Below are 21,924 nucleotides of genomic sequence, written 5' to 3'. Positions count from 1 at the left end.
CAAGAACCATGCACGAGCTTACAGTTTAGATTGGTAAAAGGTCCTTAAAAGCGTACACCTAGATTAAAGCACTAGCTTTCAATTTTAATGCGAGTGTAAATGAATTGACGAAGAACAAGCTGGATAAAAATTATTTTTAAATGTTTTTATGAAGCATATATCATCATCAAGAAGTCAACCAATCACCTGCTTCCGGGACCTTTAAAAGCTGTAAAAGCTGCTTGAAGTTTTGTTCTGATTAGAATGCTTGCTGGTACTTGACAGGAAACCCCTGACGTAGACACTGACACGTTAAGACCTGCTAAGCGGCGTTGCATTACCAACAAGGCCCAATTCGTACACCATGCGCCCTTCTGCGGTATTGTTTTTTTTAACGGCCTTGGCTCCTGCCAACTGCTTCTTTGGTTGGTTTGCGACCAAGCCTGTGCCTGTGACTAACTCGGAAGCCGACGCGAAGGACTTTACCAAGGACGGGACGGTCGCCGTTGTTCCTTTTGAAATGAAAACGGCTGATGAAGAATTCCTTAAGGAAGGAAAAAAGTATGGCCTTCAACTGTCGACATTGGACGTATGCCACCACAAGGTGAGTCACGTTTACAATATGTCTTTAAGTCTTAGTTTTCCGTTCCGTATAACCTGTAGAGCAGTATTGTAATGTGGTGCTTTTAAATTTTGTGTCCTCATCAAAGTCATTTGCTGTGTACTCGTAAGAAAACACCATAAACGGTTAGCGGTAACCAGTCGGATTCCTCCGAAGCAGCCAGTGAAAGATAAATTCTGATCGGGATACTCTATGCTACCCTCTTGCGACTGTCTAGTTTGCTTGCATTTTCTTCACGCCGGATAAAAGTGACGCGACGAAGAGATCAGGAAATTTCGCTGTGAGCAGCCAGCACTGAGGCTTTGCGTGCCAACAGCAGCGCCGAAACGAAGGTTAGCATGTGAAGGGAATAGTTTTCACAACCCCAAGTTGCTATTTCGTGTCGGCAAATTAACCGCTCAGCTTGAGGCACATTTGTCCAGCTTCTCACCTGACTGGGCACTGGTGCGCTAAAATTTAGGAGCGCATGCGCTCCTCACAACACGTATGGCCATGGATAGAGCTTGGTTGGCACAAATATGATCCTATTGCCAAGAACACGTGGTTGTTGGCATGATCACGTATCTGGTTATGATGTGGCATTGACAGTAGTTTATTTGTGGACAGGGGCTCAGGGAGATATGAACAATAACGTGTGTGTTTGAGACTGGACATTCAGAAACTTAAGCAGCACTTTGAAAAGCTCATTGTGGGAGATTTCAGTGAGGAAATGGAGGAAATTGGTGAGAAAAGTAATGCCAATAGGTTTCTTTTTTTTTTGCGCGGGTTTTTTTTTTCTTCGTGTGTGTGTGTGTTGTGGCTATGCTATGCTGTGCTCTCCACGTTTGGCGACCTGATATAAAGAGGAAAGCTTAATCATCATTGTTATATTTGACAAATGTCAAATATAAATGTACTAGTGCCAGGAACTGACTAATGCAAACAAGCGTTATATATGTTGGTATATCACTTCGCTAATCAACACATGTTACGTACAGCACATTAACATCTACTAAGTTCTGTCTGCTTCTAGTCTGATAGGTCTATTTGTATTTGACAAGAAAAGCTAAGGCTGATACTAAATTTCACTCTACTTATAAAAAGGTGTATTGAACAAGCAAGGATAATTGTTATTGGATCAGTACACATTTGTTTCAATCTTGTTCATTACAGGTGCTGCTTGGTTTGACATCATCATGCTCGCAGCTCAACGAGGAGGACCTTGGGAAGCTGAGTGTAAAGCTGCTGAACTGTCAGTCAGCTGTTGAAGGGCGGCCTACATTTCCTTGTACGGACGAAATGGTAAGAGTATTTCCTTTGGCGCAATCAATTGCTTTAAATGATAACATTGCGCTATTAGCATATAATTTTCAAGTTATAAATATAGCTGGTTGTCTATGAATTAGCCAACTGTCCGGTGTTAGAGAATATGAAGATTTCTTACAGCAATGAAACCTATAATGACAAAGCCGCACTTTGTCAGTGTCAGGCAAATTGAAACTAGAAATTTCGTGGCTTGTGCTTTGAATAGTCCCTTGACAGGTTAAATGGAGCTGACTGCTTTTATTGTTGTGTCTACTTCCTAGCTGACAAGAGGTTTTTGAAAACAATGCATTATGGGCCTTGGTGAGTTGCGGCTGTTTTTCCGTATCATGTATGTCACTTTTTAACCTTTTTCATGGGCCTATCCTGGAGATGGTGAAGCGTAAAGCCATTTTCGTGGGCACGTGCAGTTAAAAAAAATATGGGTCGATCACAAAGATAAAAAGTTTAGGCAGTCTCGTACTCTTCCTACTCCCTTCATGCTAGGAGTGACTTGATAGTGCCATGTGCTGCGACTCCACCCCATTCTCACCCACGACTCGCCCAGTTGTCTTTCATCGACTACAGCTAGAGGTTAAATCACCTTCCATTTTTTTTATCCTTGTTTCTCTAACGATAGTCCAATTTTACAAAATATAGGCTTGTGATAGTATTTGGTCTGTCGCAAAACATTGTTTTGACATCGCACCCATTCTCCTTAATTTTAAAATGTTTTTTATCAGGCTGATGGCACTAATCAAAGTTGTCTAACTTGCACATCCAAAAGAATCCACTGTTCGCTAGGAATACTTCCAATTGAGAAAGTTTATTGATGTAATCCTGTTGGATTACAAAATGATAGACCTGATACACTGATAAAACAAATAACTGGTATTGGTCTATGAAACAGTAGACCTGATATATTGACAGCCTGAATTGTTCTATTAGCCTATGAGTGTATTGGTGTAGGTGCTGTGTACCAACAAAGGTGCATTAACTGTTCATTTTACTTTGCTGACTGTATTTTCTGCTGCTGTCTTGCAAGATAGCTCATGCACAGGATGGCACTCGTATAATGGATTGTGGCCTATATATAGCCACATCTATATTACCCCTACATATGTGCTGGCAGCCAGCTCGGTTCTCTATGAAGTGATGCAGTGCAACAACAAACTGTACCTAAATTTCCTCAGTGCAAGAAATATACAGCTTAGCATGCATAATTCCTTTATTAAAGTGAAGCCTTCTGTGCTTTCATTCTCAATGTTTTGGTGCGTCTGCTCGGCTGGGTTTTTGCCGAGCAATGGAAGTTTATATCATGATAACTACTTTATTGCATTTATTGGGACCTATAAAGCATTTTATTTGTCTTGTAGAACATTGTATTGCCCTGTATCAGAAGCTACAGGACTGGCAGAAATCTGAGACCTGTACGTCTTGCTGTTGGACCTATAATTCTTGTATATTTACAATAGAAACTTCTGTTGGAATTTTCCCTAGAGTTGCACTACCAAAGCACTGTTTAACTGCTGAAGGCATAATCTAGAATTTATTCAATGCTCTTCCACAGTCTTTCTTGTGTGTGCAATTTATTAATTATAACGTGCTCCACCTGTTCATGTCATCTTTTCACTTTTGCTTCTTTTGTAAAAATAACATAGATCTGACCTCCCACATTTAGCCTCCTTTCCCTCTTTTCTAGGCTTGTGATAGTTGTGAACATGAGGGAGAAAACAGTCGCTCAGTTCTGCACTGCAGTTCAAGATGGTATGGGTTAAAATTTCAATAAAATAGGGCAGGGACAGCTGTGGTAATTGGGCTGTGTTCACTTCAGCTTTACGGTAGGTTCAACTCTTCAAACATGACAGCTGTACATTTCATTCTTTGGGTACCCGTCTTGCAAAAGCGAGTGTTAAGGCACACCATCTATGCACCTGCTTAGTTCTATAATGCGTTAAAACTGCTATATGCAATCAACAAAAGTAGTTTTGCAGGAGCAATGCATTCCTTTTTCAGTCTTTACGGCAATGCACACAAGGCATGGATCAGCACACTTGGAACACCTACCACCTGATCAGCAACCGTGCCAGGGCAGTCTGCTACAGCACCCGGCAGCAGCAGTTTTACGCCAAGACTGAAATGACTGTCAACAAGTTGGTTTGGACCACTGACCAACAGGTATGAACTGTTGTATTCATTAGATGGATGCTGCCGTGTTGACAACTCTGGGCTGCAAGTAAAGACATTTGTAAAGCTGTTTGCACATGCTTCTGTGACACCCTGGTGCAGGGTCAAACGATTTGATTTGCTGTGTAAATGTGTCCAGGGTGAGTTTTCACACTGTCCTAATGATAACTGACTGTAATGATAATACAAGGTTAGGTAACACCTAACATTGTAATCGGTAGTCTTCAATCCAAAGTTGCAGCGATTGACATTACTTTGAGTGATTGCTCAGGCAAGAATGTGTTTTTGGTAGCTACGCCTTGTTATTTTGATAATGCTGCATTTGCAAACAAACGTTTGGTAGGGGTGCACAAAAGATTTGAATATCTTGGGTATGAATATGATACTCGCATAATAATTTGCAGTATTCACTGTTTGAAGTTTCTGTTCCTGTCAGAATATAGGTGACAACAATATTTGTTGGAGTCTACATGGAGGGAGACTAATGCAAGAGGGGAGCTGCAGAGTTGCTAACTTCTGCTCCATAATTCCCGGTCATTCAATAAAAAATCTGGCCCTGCTTTAGGCAGCTTATGAATGTGTTTTCTAAATTCAGGTAAATATTTTTACTTGGACCTTCTCAACGTGTTTGGATCCCTTTAAACTGATCTGCACTGCTGTAGCATATTGCACTTTCCTTCAACAACTAAAGCACTTTAAGTGCATTTCGGTGTATGCTGCTCCAAGTGTTTCATTGTCATTGTAATGGTATGCTGGGTACAATCGCATTTCAATTGTAATTTATAAGTTCATCAGCTGACCAAACGTCAAGATGTATCAAATGTAGGCCTTGTACTAAACAAATGCCACACAATTTCTATATTTCACTTTGCTTAGAAAATAGATAATAATATTCAATATTTCATTTAATATATGAAGCTCGCTTTTCTCAAATATGCAATTTGTTCAGGAAATTTTTTTATTCAAACGCACCAAGAGTTTGGTCAAAGCGAGCAGAATGAAGGGACCTACTGTTCTTTTCTCTGCACTTTTGTCCTTCAAAAGGTGAAAGCAATGGATCAGCTGGAGCAGGAGCAGAAGAAAGTGAGTGCTTTGACGAGCCAGACGCTGGAGACCATGTCCTCGGGCCAGAAAGCTCTGATGCAGCAACAGGAGAAGCTGAAGACCTCACAGCAGAGTGTGCAGCACTTTGTGGCAGAAAACCTGAAGGAACTGATGCTTGAGAAAGCTCTCATTGCTGCTGGCCAAAGGGAGCTTGCTCAGATGACCAACACCATTCGCAAGAAGCTCGGTGAGACAGCTTTTAACATGACAATGTTAAGGGCTCCGTGTCGCAGAAAATCCGATGTCGGCATCCCGCGTCAACCATCGTTTCAGCAAAAATCGGTGTACCAAGCAAACCCACCCACGCTTACCCAACCACGTAGGCTGTCCATGTAGCACAAGGAAGTTACTGAACTAATAGAATATCTCAAAGTAAAATACATCTGAAAAATCGTAAAGTACGACTTATGCATGACCTACAGACATGATAGCATTGGATTGTAATTTGAATATGTGAGAAAACGTAACTCTGTTACACAGAAACTCAAACCCCTTTCCAGCGTTTGTACCATTCATAGACCGGCCACAATGTTCGCGATTTGTGTGCGCCGGATCTTCGAGGCCACGGAGCAGCATGACCAGTTCCTTGCAAAACCTCTGGATGGTACTCGCTTCCGCCGCATTGTGGCCCACGGAAAAGGCTGCATTTCTACGAGAAAGCTCTCCTTCGTGCATAGTGTTCGGTGCCATCGTTTCTCAGTAAACATTACGGTTACATCAGCTGAAGTTGGCAGGAAGTGTGAGAAACACTCGGCGATCTTGGTATACTATAGAGTTCCACTCTTAAAGGCGAAGCTTAAGCATCCTCCAAATTTCCTTTCTAATATTATTGTCATAGCACTGTGGTTCCTAGCCATGAGTTTATATATACTGCATACCCAGTGTTGAACCAAAACCTTTGCCGTTTTGGTTCAGCTAAAATGGTTAATTTCTGGTTTAACTCTGGGGCAATAAATACAATTTGAACCAGTTTGTTTTGAGAACTTATAATTACAAGAAAACAGCACAAATTTATTCTGAAAAAACTTGGTGGTGCTCCTGAGCTGCATGGAAAGAAAATTAATGCTTGCTGTTCTTCATGCATCAAGCACTTGGAAAAAGATATGAAGTCATTGTGTAACCGCATGTCAGAAGGAATGTTTTAAAAAGTAATTTCAGTTTCCCTTAATGAATTTCATTTCTATTGCTACTACTTCAGTTGTTGTAACAGTGCGACCAAATGTAACTGCTCAGCTAGGAAGCACTTATTCATCTCGACCATTATATAGACCTCCCGCTACTGAAGAACTATTTGACGTTCATTCATTTCAAAGTCTCGCTAGTGTATTATACCACTAACAACCCTGGCTCCCAGAGACCCTCATTGGAAACTGGAAGTGCTGCTGCTTGTAAAATGACAGTATGCCTACATGTATATTGGCAAATTGGGTAGCCTTGTTGAGTGCAAGAAGTGCAAGCAGTACATAGATGAAACATTCTACATTCTAGTTTCCAAATGAAAACTTCTTATGTTCCAGTTCATGCAAAGTAATGTTTTAGCTTAGTTTTGGTTCGACATCTTGCTACATCTGTTCGACCTTAACTCCGCATCACACTGCATTTATCAACTACAAGCAGAACAAACATCACTCAGTTATTTTTGGTCTGAACAACTATTACAGAACGTCAAGTGTAACAGAAATGAACTTTTGAAACTTAATGTCTCTCTCACCTTGCTCAAAACATTCCTGTCTGAACGTGTTTCACAACATATCGCCATAATCCTGCACTACACTCGCAAGGATTTGTGCTACCACCTTTCATGCCCCCTATTCTCTACCATTATCATAAAGCTAGCATTTCACTCTGTAACACTCCTTCCTGCATTAATATTTTCCTCAAGCAATCTACTATTGTCGTGTGCTTAATTTTATATAGTTAAAATCTTATACTTTAACTTTTCAACTTCAGAAACAAAATAAAGCCTACAGCGGATGCTTCTTTACTTTTCATATTTCTGACATGCCTATCTTACATTGATTTTTGAAATAGATGCTGCTAGCACTATGATGCTCTCCAATGAACAGCAGCGGCAAGTGAATCATCGAGAACTGCTGAAAGACTTATCAGCTGTCCAGAATTATGCCAAGTTCTTGCAAGAAAGACTAGGTATGCATTACTTTACTACCGCTAGTATATTTTTGTGTGCCGATTTCAGTGATGCATGCAACAATCTACCCTTATGGAATTGCTTCATTTTCATGGATTGAGATCTTCGTTTGGTGTTACTTGCTCTGTCATGGCACAGCATGTCCTGTAAAAGATGTCAACAAGTATTGCCAGCACAATAGTGTGCATTGAAGAGGGCCATGCCTGTTCATTTAAATTTTCTGTGGCGGCCCCACGGATATGGCGTTGTGCAATTGAGCACAAAGTCATGGGGGCTATTTCCAGCTGTGGCATTCGCATTTCATAGGGTGCCAAATGCAAATATGCTCAGTTATTCTGCCTCTTATTCAGAATATGCAGACCTCCACTGCAAGATTTTCGTTAGCCTGTGCATTTCGCTTTGAAATGTTTGAAATGTTAAGCCGCATGAATCAATCTTCTTTTTTTTTTTTTTCTGAATGGAGGGCTTAAAGAAAAGCATGGTGTTAGCTTCAGAGTCCTAATGCTAGCATGTTTGTGCAGCTCACATCAGCAATTTGTGGAAAACATTGTTGCTTTTTTGCTAGTGCAATACATTTACATTCTGCTGGTATTGTACCAGCGTCATGTAGCCAGCTTTTTTGTACATTTCAGAACAAACAGCTCAAGTGGTGCTTAGTCGACAAGAAACTGCTGCCGTGCGCTTTGAGGAGACTCTGAGCAATCTTGGCAAGATCAACGCCAGCATTGGTTATGTCCAGGAAGTGATAGACACGATGCGAAAAGATGTCGACAGCAAATTTGGTTGGTTGGTGCGGCTCCTGCACAGCACAGGTTGGCATTTTTATTTCCTTCCCATTGTTCTTTACTGTTCGATACGGATTGAGTCTAGGTGCTCCGATGATAAAACATAAGTTTGTTGTACTTACATTTGAACCACACTGGAGGACCACATGTTGTTGAAATTGAGAGCCTTCCAACCAAAAAGTTCAATCGAGAACCAAAAAGTTAATCGTAGATAAGTTCACATATTTTTTTTAGCAATAAAGAAGTTAAATGCATTTGCTCAGCTGGTCTTGCACTGACCAGTTTGATGCCATTCTCCTGAAGTTTTCTGGGGATGTTGGTGGAAATGCTTTGGACTGTGCAGACCTGAGATCTGATAACCTTGAACAAACAGATGTCTAGCAATGCAGTGCTTTTTTCAGGCAGATGAGCATTATCGGCAAGGTTACGTGCTGGGAGCAGCGTGGCTCAGCCCACATCGTATATAAATTTAGAAGAAATGTGCTGCCTGACCAATGCTGTTTTCTATATGAAATAAAGTTTTCAACATAGGTACCTGGCAAACATTATTTTTCAGTAGGGCAAGCGGTCAAGAACAGCAGTAGAAGTGTAAATGTAGTCTTCTGCTCTTTTTTCTAGTAATTATGCCTATTTCTTTACAAACGTTAAGCTTCTCTATTGTTTTAGCACGTTAGCATTCATTGTAAATGCCCACAGTGCAAATTTCACGGTTTATTAATGCAAAGCTTTCTTTGTAGTGTCCAACTGATCTGAATGATGTGGTCAATGGTATAGGTTGAATTGTGGAGAACTTTTAAGTAGGAACATTATACAACGATGGAAGAGATACCACACGACCTGTCCTTTCGTCCTTGTATAATTTTCATGCTGAAAAGTTCTACATGAATACATACCAACTCACTCAGTTTACCTTATTTCTAAGACCGCAGAGAGTGGTTACCCTTACAAGATATTGCAAATTATTGGTAGAATGTTGTTACTGTAACTGGCTTGTGGTGTCTGTGTGTTTATCTCCACGAGGCATTATATTATATGTACATACAACTTGTATTGTGTGTATGCATGTGTATGTGTTATGTTCAGTTGCATTCGGTAGTGAAGTGTGCTTGTATTCTCACATTTAACAGATTTAGTGCTGCACTTCGTGCGAGGTGACCAGGTTCTCGTCAAGCTGCCTAGTCTTCCTTGCAACTTTTCGTCACAAAATACAAATGGCACTTCTGTTCAATAAGGGTGTGGGTTTTGAGGAGGTGGAGAGGGGGGGGGGGGGGCAGGAGGGTAACGTGTAGCACTGAGAGAAGCAAGGAGAGGTGCTGGCTGCCCATACCCATCGGTTGGCACATGCAGCGATGTAATCGGCCCATGGTAGTGGAGGGCAGACATTGAAGTTGATGTGATGCAGCAAAGCTCGGATGGCTGCAGTGGTGCAGTGTGTGCAAAAGTTCTGCTTGTACCACTCCTATTGTTTGTGGGATCTGCGCGATGTTTCGTTTTTCTTTCTCTATAGGTGACCAGCTAAGTGCCATATACTGCTGCGTCCTGCATTGTGGCTACCTTCTGGTGGCCATGTTTCTCGCTGCGTTCCTCCAGTTCCCGATGGCGTCGCGAGTGTTCCTACTCTTCAGCGTGCCTGTCAACGCGGTTGCCAGCATTCGGGAAAGTTGTGGCCTAGACTTTGGGCCTCTCACTGTCTTGCTGGCCATCTTCCTCGCAGGTGCGTGCATTGCACCATGCTCTTCTGTTTTTTTATGTGCTGACACCTTTTGAACTGCTACTGGACCAGTATGGCTAATAACATCCCAAATTAAGAGACACCAAGTCGAGCTAGCTGCCTGCCATTGTGGCTCAGTCACTGCGGCTTTGTGCTGCTCAGTATGAGGTTGGACTTGCAGCTGTGGCAATCACACTCCAATGGGGGTGGAACGAAAAATTTCTTGTGCATTGTGCTTTGCAAGGAATGTCGAAGCAAAGACCCATTTGTCAAAATAATTCATAGCCACCCACTCAGGCGTCCCAAGTAGCAGCGCCTGGCAAAATGAAGACTGCTATGCACTTTTGGAACATTAAACCCTATAATGAATTTATAAGTTAATTTATAAATTTATGAAATTAATGAATTTAATTGTAGATCATTCTATAAACTGAAATATATTATGTGCCCCCTGTCACATAGGCACTTTCATGCACATTTCAGCTAAGGTGGATTGAGTGCTGTTAACATGTTCAACTGTGTTAGTGTTTATGGTTGTCTTAGCTGCAGAATTATTTCACCTAACCTTTATATTGTACATTGCCACGTGATAATGAAAAAAGGAAAAGGCGACAACAGGTATTTCATTAAAAAAGAAAGAAAGACGCTACCTGGTGTTTGTTGCAGAGCAGTGTCAATATACACTTAATTCTGGAGCCTCCGCCTAATTTATACGTTGACCAGGGGACATGGCATGCCATGCCATTCGAGGGTTCTGTCGGCGCCGCTCCTCTTGGCTTCCTGCTCTGGATGCAAGGCCTGATGAGAATTTGTCCAGGACTGCAAATGGCTTTACCATGTCCAGGCAAGTCTTTTTCTACAGTGTACCATCTTTCCTCTATCTGTGGCACTGTTTCCTTTTTTCTTTTCTTTTTTGCAAAGCTGATATTTATGGGTATCAACGCCATTCTCACTGTTGCATAGTGTTATATGTTAACTTCAGAGTACTTAGCGTATTTTGTGCGTATAATCTGCAACAAAATTTCAACAAACTTAACGCTAAAGTTGCAGCGCAGATTATATGCGAATTTCGCCATGAAGTGTGTCTTCACGGCAGTGTGGCATGCGCTGCCGTGAAGACGCACCTCAAGGCAAGGTTCTTCACCATACAAAGTTTCATTATCTCCTAGGGAACCCCGCATCTTCCCCACCCCTGCATGTTGAAGATCCCCTCTCACCTCTTTCACGTTTGCCCATTCTCCTCCCCTTTACGAGTCGCCATTTTGCGTTTAGTAGTTGGTGAATATAGCGTATGCCATGCCGGCAAACTCGTATGTCATCATTCCCGCGGCCCTCCCTCAGTCTGCACAAAGGGCTTCGCGATACAGCAGTGAGCCAGAACACCATTCGGATTTTCGGCTTGGTTGCGTTTGCTCCCGTGTTGATGTGAGAGCTTCACCGTCCATGCTGTCATCCGCTGTCATCCGCTGTCGTGCGAGTGCTAGCTGCGAAGTGATCCGATTCACGTCGGATATTATGTGACTGATAACGACCGCGATAACGTCATACATATGAATCCAGCTTTGTCATCATCGCCGAAGAATGGCACAACAGAGTCGCTGGCCGAAGATATGACGTAGACGAGTCGTGCATCTGTGAATGGAGACTGTTCTTGGAAAGATTTGAGGAGTGTTGTATGCAGTTACTTCCACGTATTATAAGCGGGGATATGTTTTTTTATTCTTTTCGAGCTGTTGTAATTAGGGGTGTGGATTATAAATGTGAAAATATGGTATGTGACATTTGTTTGCTGCTTGTAATATTTTAAAGTGAAGGTTGAAGCCCTCTACACCCTAGAATATACTGGTAAGTGTCGAAGCATCTTGTATAATGCAAATCACTAGTGCCCTCTCTATCTTCGTTTGTACTTTGAATAAGCAAGCCTACATTTTACTGGTAGGTGCATAGTTAGTATAACCAACTCGCAGGTGAAGCCCATGCATGGATTTGGCAACTGCGCGAGTGCCACCGTGACACCTCAATGTGGTACTTCCATTTAACTCTAGCTAAAACTAAAAAGCAGTAACAGTATACAACTTATCGTCTCCTCTCATCTTGACCTTCGCTCACCTTATCAGTATTTTGATATCATGCCGCTGGAACGCTGCAAGTCCCTTCTTTCCTACAATTCCGGTTGGTGGATGCAAGTGAACAGAGACATTGCAGAAAAGTAGAGGCTTGCAGGGCTCTGGCGGCATGGAATGCAACGATAAGGTGAGCCAAGATAAAGATGGGATTGGGACGCAAAGTTGTGCACACCATAAGTCAGCTGCAGATGTGCAGAGCTTATAGTGGCCATGGTTACATGGTGCAACATGTACAGACAGCCTCACTGTCTCTGTTCATGTTTCACTCCATCGTGATAGTACACTCTCTCCCATCATCTTCTCAGGTAGATGCTTTTATTGCAAAATATTAAGATTCACTTGACTTTACCCATGCGAGAGACGGGGCTTTGCATTGTGGATTTTTTATTCGTACAGTTGAACTTCATTAAAACAACATTGAGTTTGACACAAAAATGCATTCATTATATTCGATATTCTTTATAAGTGTATGCTTGCTGCACACTGATGTCGGGTAGAAATATTTATTCACTTTATATTTGATAATTCATTATATTGGGGTTCCAGTACAAGACACTCTGTAAAGTGCAAAGTTTCAATGCATTCATGCAAACAATGTCCTGTGTACTTGTGACCAAGACTTTACATGTGACTGCTACATTTCTGTGCAGCATTGAGAGTATGCATTCTGCAACCTGTCGCCTTCTTTCGTGCTTTTAGAAGTGAGGCAATGTATACCAAGGACAGTACAAGGCATGAAGACAAGTGCCGCGTGTCAGGTGCCGCGACACCACTGAACGATGGTGTGCAGAGAAGTAAGTCAATTTGCTGTAACTGACAATTGTTGATAAACTTCACATTGCTTACAATTATGCACATGGCAGTTGAGAAATCGTTTAGCTTTCTCAATATAACAAGGTGTTTAACAGCTCATCCTGATATGGGGCAGGAGTTAGTGTGAATATAGTTAGGAAATGGTCACCATGTCTTGCTAGATATATGAAAGAAGTTGCAGTCATAACTATAAATGATGTTCTACTAGCATGCGATCAGCTAAAAAAAAAAAGTCAGTTATGCTTCAAATATCTGTTGAAGCCATTTCACATTGTTGTTTAAATATGAAAACAATTTACATTTGAAACTCAGACCTCTCGTCAAAAAATTATAAATTGTAATTAAGGTATCACCACCCTTGGCATGAATTTTGACTGTTGTACAGCGCAGTTTGCTTGTAGAAATGTTAAGTGAATTGTTTAGTCATTAGAATTGTATATTGGTGTATTAGACTTTTACTGCCTATACTGTGTACTACATAAAGGCTACTCTCGTAGCTAACTCGTATATGCATACCTTGATTCAGAATCCAGACAGCACTAGTTGTAATCTTCTCTCATTCAACCCTTCAACAGGTTCCTCAAGACATTGCAGCCGAGTGTCTGCTACAGGGTCGCGAAGCAGCACGCCACTGCTCGAAGAACGGCAGTCGACGCCTCCTGTCAGCGACACTGAGGAAGACAGCAGCAGTGCCAATGTGTCACGCTGGCTGCTGAGAAATGCTGAGGTTGGTACTATGCCAGACATAGTTCCCGCCACTTCAACTCCCGTGGCCAGCCCAGTAGACCCCTTGTTGCAGACATCCAGAAAGGCGAGTTTTATGCCTTCATCAGTATGCTTGATCACTCAGCTGATTTGTCTTTCGTTAAAGAAGTACAACACATATTTTCAATGTTATATACATGTATTGTGACGTCATAGTTAAGGGTCGACCTTTATTGAGCCTGAGAGATGCAGCGAAGGACCCTCGGCCCAGTCCACTATGATGATGCGAATACCCGCACAATGAAGAAGAGGAGCATACACATGATGATGATAATGTACGGATGATGAAGTGCACAATAAATGCCCACAGTATCGACTGTCAATGGTGGGAGGTGCGCTTGCAAGATATCTCGAGACTGGCCTCAGTATCAAATTGAAATATTGGACTTGGCTTTAAAATTATCAAGCTGTGACACAACAAAACTTGCGAATGTCTTGTAGCTACAAGGCTAGTTAAGATTTTGGTAATAAAAGAAAATATTTTGATATACTTACTCATGAGCACTCATGCTCACTACAAACTCATTTCACAGGCTTGAGATGGAGTGTTAGTGAGGGACTAAGGATATGAATAGGACGCGAGTGTGAACAGGAATAAATGTTGGTTAATGTAGGTGAGGTAAGTATGAAAGAAAGTCATTATACTACTAATAATAATAAAACATACTAATCCACAAAAAGGGAGGCATTGAAAAATTCCAAAACTATAGGCCCATTAGCTTCCAATATTATATAAAATATTGATCAAGATAATCTCCAATAGAATAAGGGCAACACTGGACTTTAGTCAATAAAGGGAACAGGCTGGCTTCAGGAAGGGATACCTTACAATGGATCACATCCATGTCATCAATCAGGTTATCGAGCAATCCGCAGATTACAATAAGCCTCTCTATATGGCTTTCATAGATTGCGAAAAGGGCATTAGACTCTGCACAGATACTAGCAGTCATAGAGGCATTATGTAATCAAGGAGTACAAAATGCTTATGTAAAGACCTTGGAAAATATCTACAGAGGTTCTGCAGCTACCTTAATTCTACACAAGAAAAGCAGGAAGGTACCTATAAAGAAAGGGGTCAGACAGGGAGACACAATCTCTCCAATAATGCTATTCACTGCATGCTTAGAAGAAGTATTCAAGCTATTAAACTGGGAAGGCTTAGGAGTAAAGATCGACGGCGAATATCTCGGCAACCTCCGGTTCGCCGATTGCATTGTTCTATTCAGCAACACTGGGGACAAGTTACAACAAATGATTGAGGACCTTAACAGAGAGAATGCAAGAGTGGGGTTGAAGATTAATATGCAGAAGACAAAAATAATGATGAATAGCCGGGTAAAGAAACAAGAGTTCAGGATCACCAGTCAGCCTCTAGAGTCTGTGAAGGAGTATGTTTACCTATGTCAATTACTCGCAGGGGACCCTAATCATGAGAAGGAAACTTACAGAAGAATAAAAATGAGTTGGAGCGCATTCAGTAGACTGTCAGCTCCTGAGTGGAAGCTTACCATTATCATTAAAAAAAAGGTGTACAATCAATGCATTCTACTGGTGCTGACATATGAGGCAGAAATTTGGAGACTGACGAAGAAGCTCAAAAACAAGTTAAGGACTGGCAAAGAGCGATGGAAAGAAGAATGTTAGGCATAACTAAGAGACAGGGAGAGAGCAGTGTAGATCAGAGAGAAAACTGGGATAGCCGAAATTCAATTGACATTAAGAGAAAGAAATAGAGCTGGGCAGGTCATGTAATGCATAGGTTAGATAACCGGTGGTCCATTATGGTTACTGAATGGGTGCCAAGATAAGGGAAGCGCAGTTGTGAACGGCAGAAGACTAGGCGGGGCGAATGAACTTTGGAAGTTCGTGGGCACTAGTTGGAATCTGTTGGTGCAGGACAGGGGTAATTGGAGATCGCAGGGAGAGGCCTTCATCCTCCAGTGGACATAAAATAGGCTGCTGCTACTGATGATGATGAAAGAAAGTCTGCGACCATGATTTTGAGTGGACATGAGTGACTGTCGGCAAGTGTGAGTGGCGTATGCATGTGAGCGAGTACACAGCCTCCAAAAATATTGGTGACAAGTGAGTATTTCTGCTGACCTATGCAAAGAACAATTGAAGACCGTATGTGTTTCTTCTGGCTGTGCTGGTGCATGGCAATTGCAGGTGTGGAGCAAGCCAATGTGCCATGATGCATCTACCTTCTGGGTACCAAACTTTTAATTGGTTTATAAAACGTATTCAGTACTAAATTATCTTGGTCATTCTAACTGTTGGCCATTATTCTTTTTGGGGCATAGAGGGGCTGAGTGACGAAAATGTCATATCTACACTCCTTTAATGCTGTATAAATAATGTGCATATAGCTCTTCACTTGCTGCATTAGCTGTGTGCTGTCTAATTTAGCAACGACAGCAGCAGGTGCATCCTACATGAGCTTAAATGCTTGAGCTTGTTTTTAGTATGGCACAATTCACTGTACAGTGCAGGAGATAGAGGACAAAGGCAGAAAGGACAATGCATAACATTGTGTGTCGTTCAATCTGCCTCAGCATTGTTCTTTCTGCATTTAACAGTAAGTTATGCATCGTACAGCTGCTGAAATTTCATGCAACCAGCGACAGTGCTGTTACCATTGTTACTGCATCCTCAAGTTCAGTTGTATTAACTTTGCCAAGAAATTGTACCGGGTTGATCAATGTTGGCATCTTTTTTTTTTTTTTTTTTACTTGTTCCAGGAGAATGGACACTTGGCAAAGCAACATCTGTTCTCCAGCTTTGATAAGGGGTCTCGTGCCAGCTTTCGGGATTCACCAGACAGAAGGTGAGTTGCAGTACGAGTTGCAGCTCAAGTTCTTTTTTTTTTTGTACAGTTTTAACATATTTGAGATATGCTACTTTGATTGGGCTGGAAGCGCTGTAGTGGACTGTACCCTGTAGTCAAAGGCGGTCACGTATGAGACGTTCAAGAGATGCAGAACAGACATTCTTGTAGTGGGGCTTGTCACCAGAAGTGGGCAGTTCTGAAGTAAGTGCTGAATGTGAACTGTCATGGCCATGCTAGCAAAATGTCTAATACAAAAATTAATAGCCCATTCATTTGTTAACACTTGCATTGGAGTGTCATTATCAGGCTAGGAGGGTCAGGCTAGACCAATATAGCATGTAGTATTGGTCAGGTACGCATATTAGTGCTGGCATTGTTAGGTGTATTAGGCTGCATTCGTCAACATGGGGGTGCTGGGCAATCCGCCTTTTTCATGGTGCAATAGTGCATGTACCCTGTTCTAGCAGATTAGTCGCGAAACGTTTTGGAAGGGTCGTGCGCACCAAAAAGTCCCCCGAAAATTTTTTTAAAAATAAGCGCTCGGGCGCGTGCTGTGGCAAACACTCGTGCCATGTAGTGTGTTGAAACTTCACCGGTAGCTCGACATCGTCGTGGTGCTGAAACCGTGACACTTGCTCACTTGCTGGTGGTGGCAGCGCGTGCCTGACTTCACATATTCATTTAAGGCGCGGTAACACTGGGTCGATATGAAACCAACAAGACAAGTGTCGAAGATTGACCGACTATTCCGTACGGTGTCTCATTGAAAGCATTTTATCATACCAGGCTGACAACAATGCAACCGACGAGCGCGAGTTTTCGCGCTGCAACAGGCTTTCTTGTCGACGGCACCGACAAAATCAGCACGCTCGGCCATCAAACGGACAACGCGATAGCGACAGTGCCTTCGCTTGTATATATAATTAACCTCGCTTACAGTGAGTCAAAACTTGCCTACAAAGTTGAAGTGCACAAGCTTCAATCCTATCAAGCCGTGCACATGAAGTTTGAGCCAATGTTGATCCTGTTCAGCGAAGGTTAAGCCTGGTGCCACCGTGTTCGTGCACCTGCAACTGGTGGACATGAACTTAAACATAAGCAGTTAGGATGAAGGAAGCTGTTTTGATAGTTCAGTTCTGTCCTTAGTGAATCAAAATCTGCTACACTTCACTTTGCACGGTGCCTACACAATAAGTGGCAAGTGGCGACACGGCATTGTGCTAAAATCTGTACATCTCCATACCCAGCTGCCGGTCGCATTCGCTACGTAGATGGGTGGATCTGTACGTGTTGATATGCTGACACATTTCTCAATTCCAGAGATATACTGTTTACCTCTGCGTCAAACAGGAAACAATAGATGGTGCATTCGGTATACAGCAGCATAAACAACTGTCTTGCTCAGTTTTCACGAAAGAACAACACGGCCTAAAAATGTGCAAAATGTCCAAATAATATTTTAATGCTTAAAAAGAATACAAAAAGCGAGCTCCAAGTGCAGGAATCGGTGACAACAAACTCAAAGGCATCCGTGCCAGCAAAGGGAGCTCCACGTGGCTTCAGTGGCCTCACTGTTTGCACAACAGTGCACTCAGGCCTGCTCAACCAGTAGTTATTGAATGCTTCATGGCTTCCAGCAATGACATTCTGCCCCGGAGAATCCATTAATTGTTTCGTGATCCATGAAACGAAAAACGTATGCGCACTCAATGTGGGCGCAGGTACACAAATCAACAGGTGAGAGCCCCAGGACCCTTCCAAAACGTTTTCTTGGCAGAGGGAAGCACAGGAAAATGAAAAGGCGGATTGTACTATTTCGTCAACTGTGTGCAGTGCAACTAAGACTAGATGGCGACAACAAATGAGAGAAAAATTTATGCTGCTGCATTTCGATTGGGGCGAACCGCAGAAACGCCTCTGGTACCGTGCACTGTGTTGAAGGTAAAGATCCCCAGGTGGTAAAAATTAAACAGGAGTCCTAGACTATGACGTGTCTCGTAACCATGTCGTGGTTTTGGTACATAAAACCTCAAAATATATAGAATATATATATATAAAAATTTTCGCTCCTGTGTTCCTGGGCTACAGCAACGGTCTGCGAGGCATACAAGGCGGGTGAAGGAAGGGCTTAAATTGCCACAATAATGGAACATACAGCTCTGAATAGCTGCCAGTATAGTTAGATGTTTTGGCACCCATACTGTGACCGAAGACTGACTGACTGACTGACTGACTGACTGTGCGCGTGCGTGTGTGCGCGTGCGTGTGTGTGATTAAGGAATGCATACTAGACACTGATACAGTGCACGAGGCGTGCAAGGCATGTGAAGGAACGGCTCAAATCACCACACTAACGTTAGAAACAGCTCTGAATGGCTGCCACTGCACTTATTAGAAGTCTCGGTGCTCATACAGTGACTGGAGGCAGCGCACGCACACACGTGTAATTAAGAAACACTTGCTTTATGTCCTATGACAGTGGGGCCTCTTTCTACGCTTAATGTTTCAATGCATAACACAGCTGTAATACGACGAAGCTTACTTAAGGAAACTGGCCATTACGCGTCGCATATTTTACCTTTGCCTCACGTGTACTCTTTGATGCATGTCTGAATTAGTTCTACAGTACCTGCACAGAAATGGTTGATTTAAACCTGACTTCGCCTAGCCACCTAGTGCTTAATCGCAATTATGATGCAGCTTTACTACATGACATATATTCTTTTTTTCCCAGTGGGGTTGGGGCAGTTTCTCAGATTTATTGCCATGTTCACATAATTGAAAGGATAGGATGAAATCGGGGGGTCTCTTGGACAAATCGGGCGAGTTGGCATGTATGTCCATCAATTCAGTACAAAACATGCAGTTTTCACGCGTTTGTCATTCTAAAAAGGTTGACATGCCAATTGGTAGTGCTTGCACTATGTCGTTGTTAGTACACAAGTCTGAGCTTGGCGTCAAGCTGGTTGAATAGAAGCATGATAAAGGTTGGCAAACTAACACACAACCTGATATGTTAGTTGTTCTTCAGCAAATGTATTTGCCCAAAGTTGTTCTGTGGGTCACGTCAGCACATTTGCAAAATAATGTATTTCGTGTATTCCTGTTCAACTATTTCCCTAGCTGCTTGTGTATTATTTTACTTGGCCTGGAACACTTGTGCATGTTATGGCTAATCAGTGAAGTCACTAAATAAGCAGATTGCAATGCTTTGTTAAATGTCCTGTGCTATGACATCCACATTTTGATGGAAGCAAATTCACAAGTGCTTGTGTGCTTATTTATATGCACACTAAAAATCTCCAGGGGGTCAGAATTTTTTGTTGAAATGCTTTCACGACTATACCATAGACACCATAGATACTGTATCGACATAACTTGCACAAGCAATAAAGGTGTAATTAAGATGTAATTATTTGACAACTAAACTGCAATTGATCAAGGGTAGAATGGTAAATCTAAAGCGACATATTTTAGGACACTGTTTCTTGCTGCATGCACTCTTAAAAATTGTAATGCGTAAAAGCATGTCGTGTTGTACAATTCAGCCCTTGGCAACTACTGGCAGGCAGTCAACATTATTTGTGTGCAGGCAGACCGATAGGATTCAGTCAGCTTTTTTTTTTTTACTACTGTTTGCCAAACTGCACTGCTGGTTTCGCTGGGTAATACTTTGCATTAAACAACCATAAGTCTTGATGCTGCCGAAACCTTTGTACTTTGACTTACAATAGCGCGGGACTTTTTTGCATTCATTCAGTGCTTCTACAGCTAGGAAAGCTTGCACATTCATTTTCCTTAGCTTGCCATGTTTTAACAAACGCACCAAGCTATGCTATCGGCCAGCGGTACAAATACTGTGTGCATCTGCTGCTTGCACTGCAATTTGGCCTCGCCCAAGGCCACCAATGGATGCATATAAGAAGCAGACTGACACCATACGGTTTCAGTGGCAGGAACTGCTTGCAGCAACGTATCTCCACGGTACATTGTTGTTCAACCAACCCCCTGCCTCGAACACTCTATAACTGTTCACTTCAAGCAAGATGGTGGTCTCCACCATGAGGGAATGGTGCTGTAGTAAATGAGTTCATTTGAAGGAATGGCTGAAGTATTGTTTTCTTTTATAACCTGACTTGCCTCTGCATAGCTAACAATGTCTTATTCCCTTCCAGCTTTGCTTCGAATGCATCAGTGTTATCCAGTGGGTCTCGTCGCCGTTGTAGTGGTTTCAACAAATCCGGCGTGCCCTGTAAAGGGACTTGCCTCAAGGGACAAGATTACTGTCATCACCACTGCTAGTCAAGTGTATGGTCTACATTTACCGTACGAGCATTCGTCATGTTGTTCAGCTTTGCTGTACATGTCACTCCTTTTCCTGTCGCTGACTGTCATTGGCCCTAAAATCATTGAAAGCATGGTAGTACTCTATGGTTTTCATTTACAATATTGCGTGGTCACAGTTTATGCTATTGCTTTTAAAATGACCATTGTTCTTTTATCACTGCGCATGTACAAAAATGCCGTCGGATGGATATTTAAACAAGTGTATTGTATCCATGCATCTGTGCAAAGGCGTCCATGCAGGGGCATTTTTCTATTGCTATTGCAAAGGAATTTTTACTTTATCATGAATGGGCATTGTTCTGGGTCCCGTCAAATAATTCTTTTGCCCAATTTTATGTCCTTCACACAAAGCACTGTTGTCCTGCTGCTTTTAGAATGAACTACAGTTAAACCTCGATACAATGAAATTCAATATAATGAAATTGCCGCTATAACAAAAGTTTTAGTAACCTCTTGTCCATAGAACCCTATGCATGTAGAACCTCAATATACCGAAGTGTGTTTATATGCCATTTCAATATGACGAAATTTCACTGCCGTCTCAAAGGAATGCCGAGGCAATAAATGGAAACTTCCGCAGACGCAGATGGTCAAATTATTGAATTACAAGCGACTGTTTGCAAACGTACTCGCCAACGGGGCAGAAGCCTGGAGGCTTACGAAAAGGGTTCTACTTAAATTGAGGACGACGCAACGAGCTATGGAAAGAAGAATGATGGCTGTAACGTTAAGGGATAAGAAAAGAGCAGATTGGGTGAGGGTACAAACGCAAGTTAATGACATCTTAGTTGAAATCAAAACAAAGAAATGGGGGAGGGGGGGCATGGGCAGGACATGTAATGAGGGAAGATAACCGATGGTCATTAAGGGTTACGGACTGGATTCCAAGGTAAGGGAAGCGTAGCAGGGGGTGGCAGAAAGTTAGGTGGGCGGATGAGATTAAGAAGTTTGCAGGGACAACATGGCCACAATTAGTTCATGACCGGGGTAGTTGGAGAAGTATGGGAGGGGCCTTTGCACTGCAGTGGGCATAACCAGGCTGCTGCTGATGATGATGATAAAGGGTGCGAGGTTTAGAGATGTTGGGGGAGGGGGGGAGGGTCATGAGGGCCACGTTCCCGCGCGACAATTGGGAAAAAGTTGTAGGGGAGCGAAATCGCGGTAACTCGATCAAGCGGGCGCGAAGGGGTGAAGGTGTAAGTCTTGGCTGTGGCTGCCCATG

General features: G+C 42.4%; 1 protein-coding gene across 1 annotated transcript; it reads left to right on the top strand.

Moving 5' to 3' along the window:
- The first annotated feature begins 215 nt into the window (after positions 1 to 215).
- On the top strand, positions 216 to 21,773 carry LOC142574477 (protein brambleberry-like). The gene is made up of 12 exons (XM_075683541.1): positions 216 to 583; positions 1,754 to 1,882; positions 3,899 to 4,060; positions 5,114 to 5,360; positions 7,205 to 7,321; positions 7,955 to 8,134; positions 9,615 to 9,821; positions 10,542 to 10,830; positions 12,644 to 12,738; positions 13,333 to 13,484; positions 16,267 to 16,352; positions 20,531 to 21,773. The coding sequence occupies exons 1-12, from the start codon at positions 344 to 346 to the stop codon at positions 20,655 to 20,657; spliced, it is 2,031 nt and encodes a 676-aa protein (XP_075539656.1). The 5' UTR covers positions 216 to 343; the 3' UTR covers positions 20,658 to 21,773.
- Positions 21,774 to 21,924: the final 151 nt, after the last annotated feature.

The sequence above is a fragment of the Dermacentor variabilis genome, chromosome 3 (genome assembly GCF_050947875.1).
Source record: "Dermacentor variabilis isolate Ectoservices chromosome 3, ASM5094787v1, whole genome shotgun sequence".
NCBI lineage: Eukaryota > Metazoa > Arthropoda > Arachnida > Ixodida > Ixodidae > Dermacentor > Dermacentor variabilis.
Note: the sequence above shows the minus strand (reverse complement) of the source record. Positions and strands in the feature narration are given on the sequence as shown.

What these genes read in the sequence shown, in the direction of transcription:
- LOC142574477 (XM_075683541.1), top strand. Translation starts at nt 344, where the DNA reads ATGCGCCCTTCTGCGGTATTGTTTTTTTTAACGGCCTTGGCTCCTGCC. An exon ending in GAACGATGGTGTGCAGAGAA is followed by an intron (nt 12,739 to 13,332) that starts GTAAGTCAATTT and finishes ACCCTTCAACAG; the next exon opens with GTTCCTCAAGACATTGCAGC. An exon ending in CGGGATTCACCAGACAGAAG is followed by an intron (nt 16,353 to 20,530) that starts GTGAGTTGCAGT and finishes ATTCCCTTCCAG; the next exon opens with CTTTGCTTCGAATGCATCAG.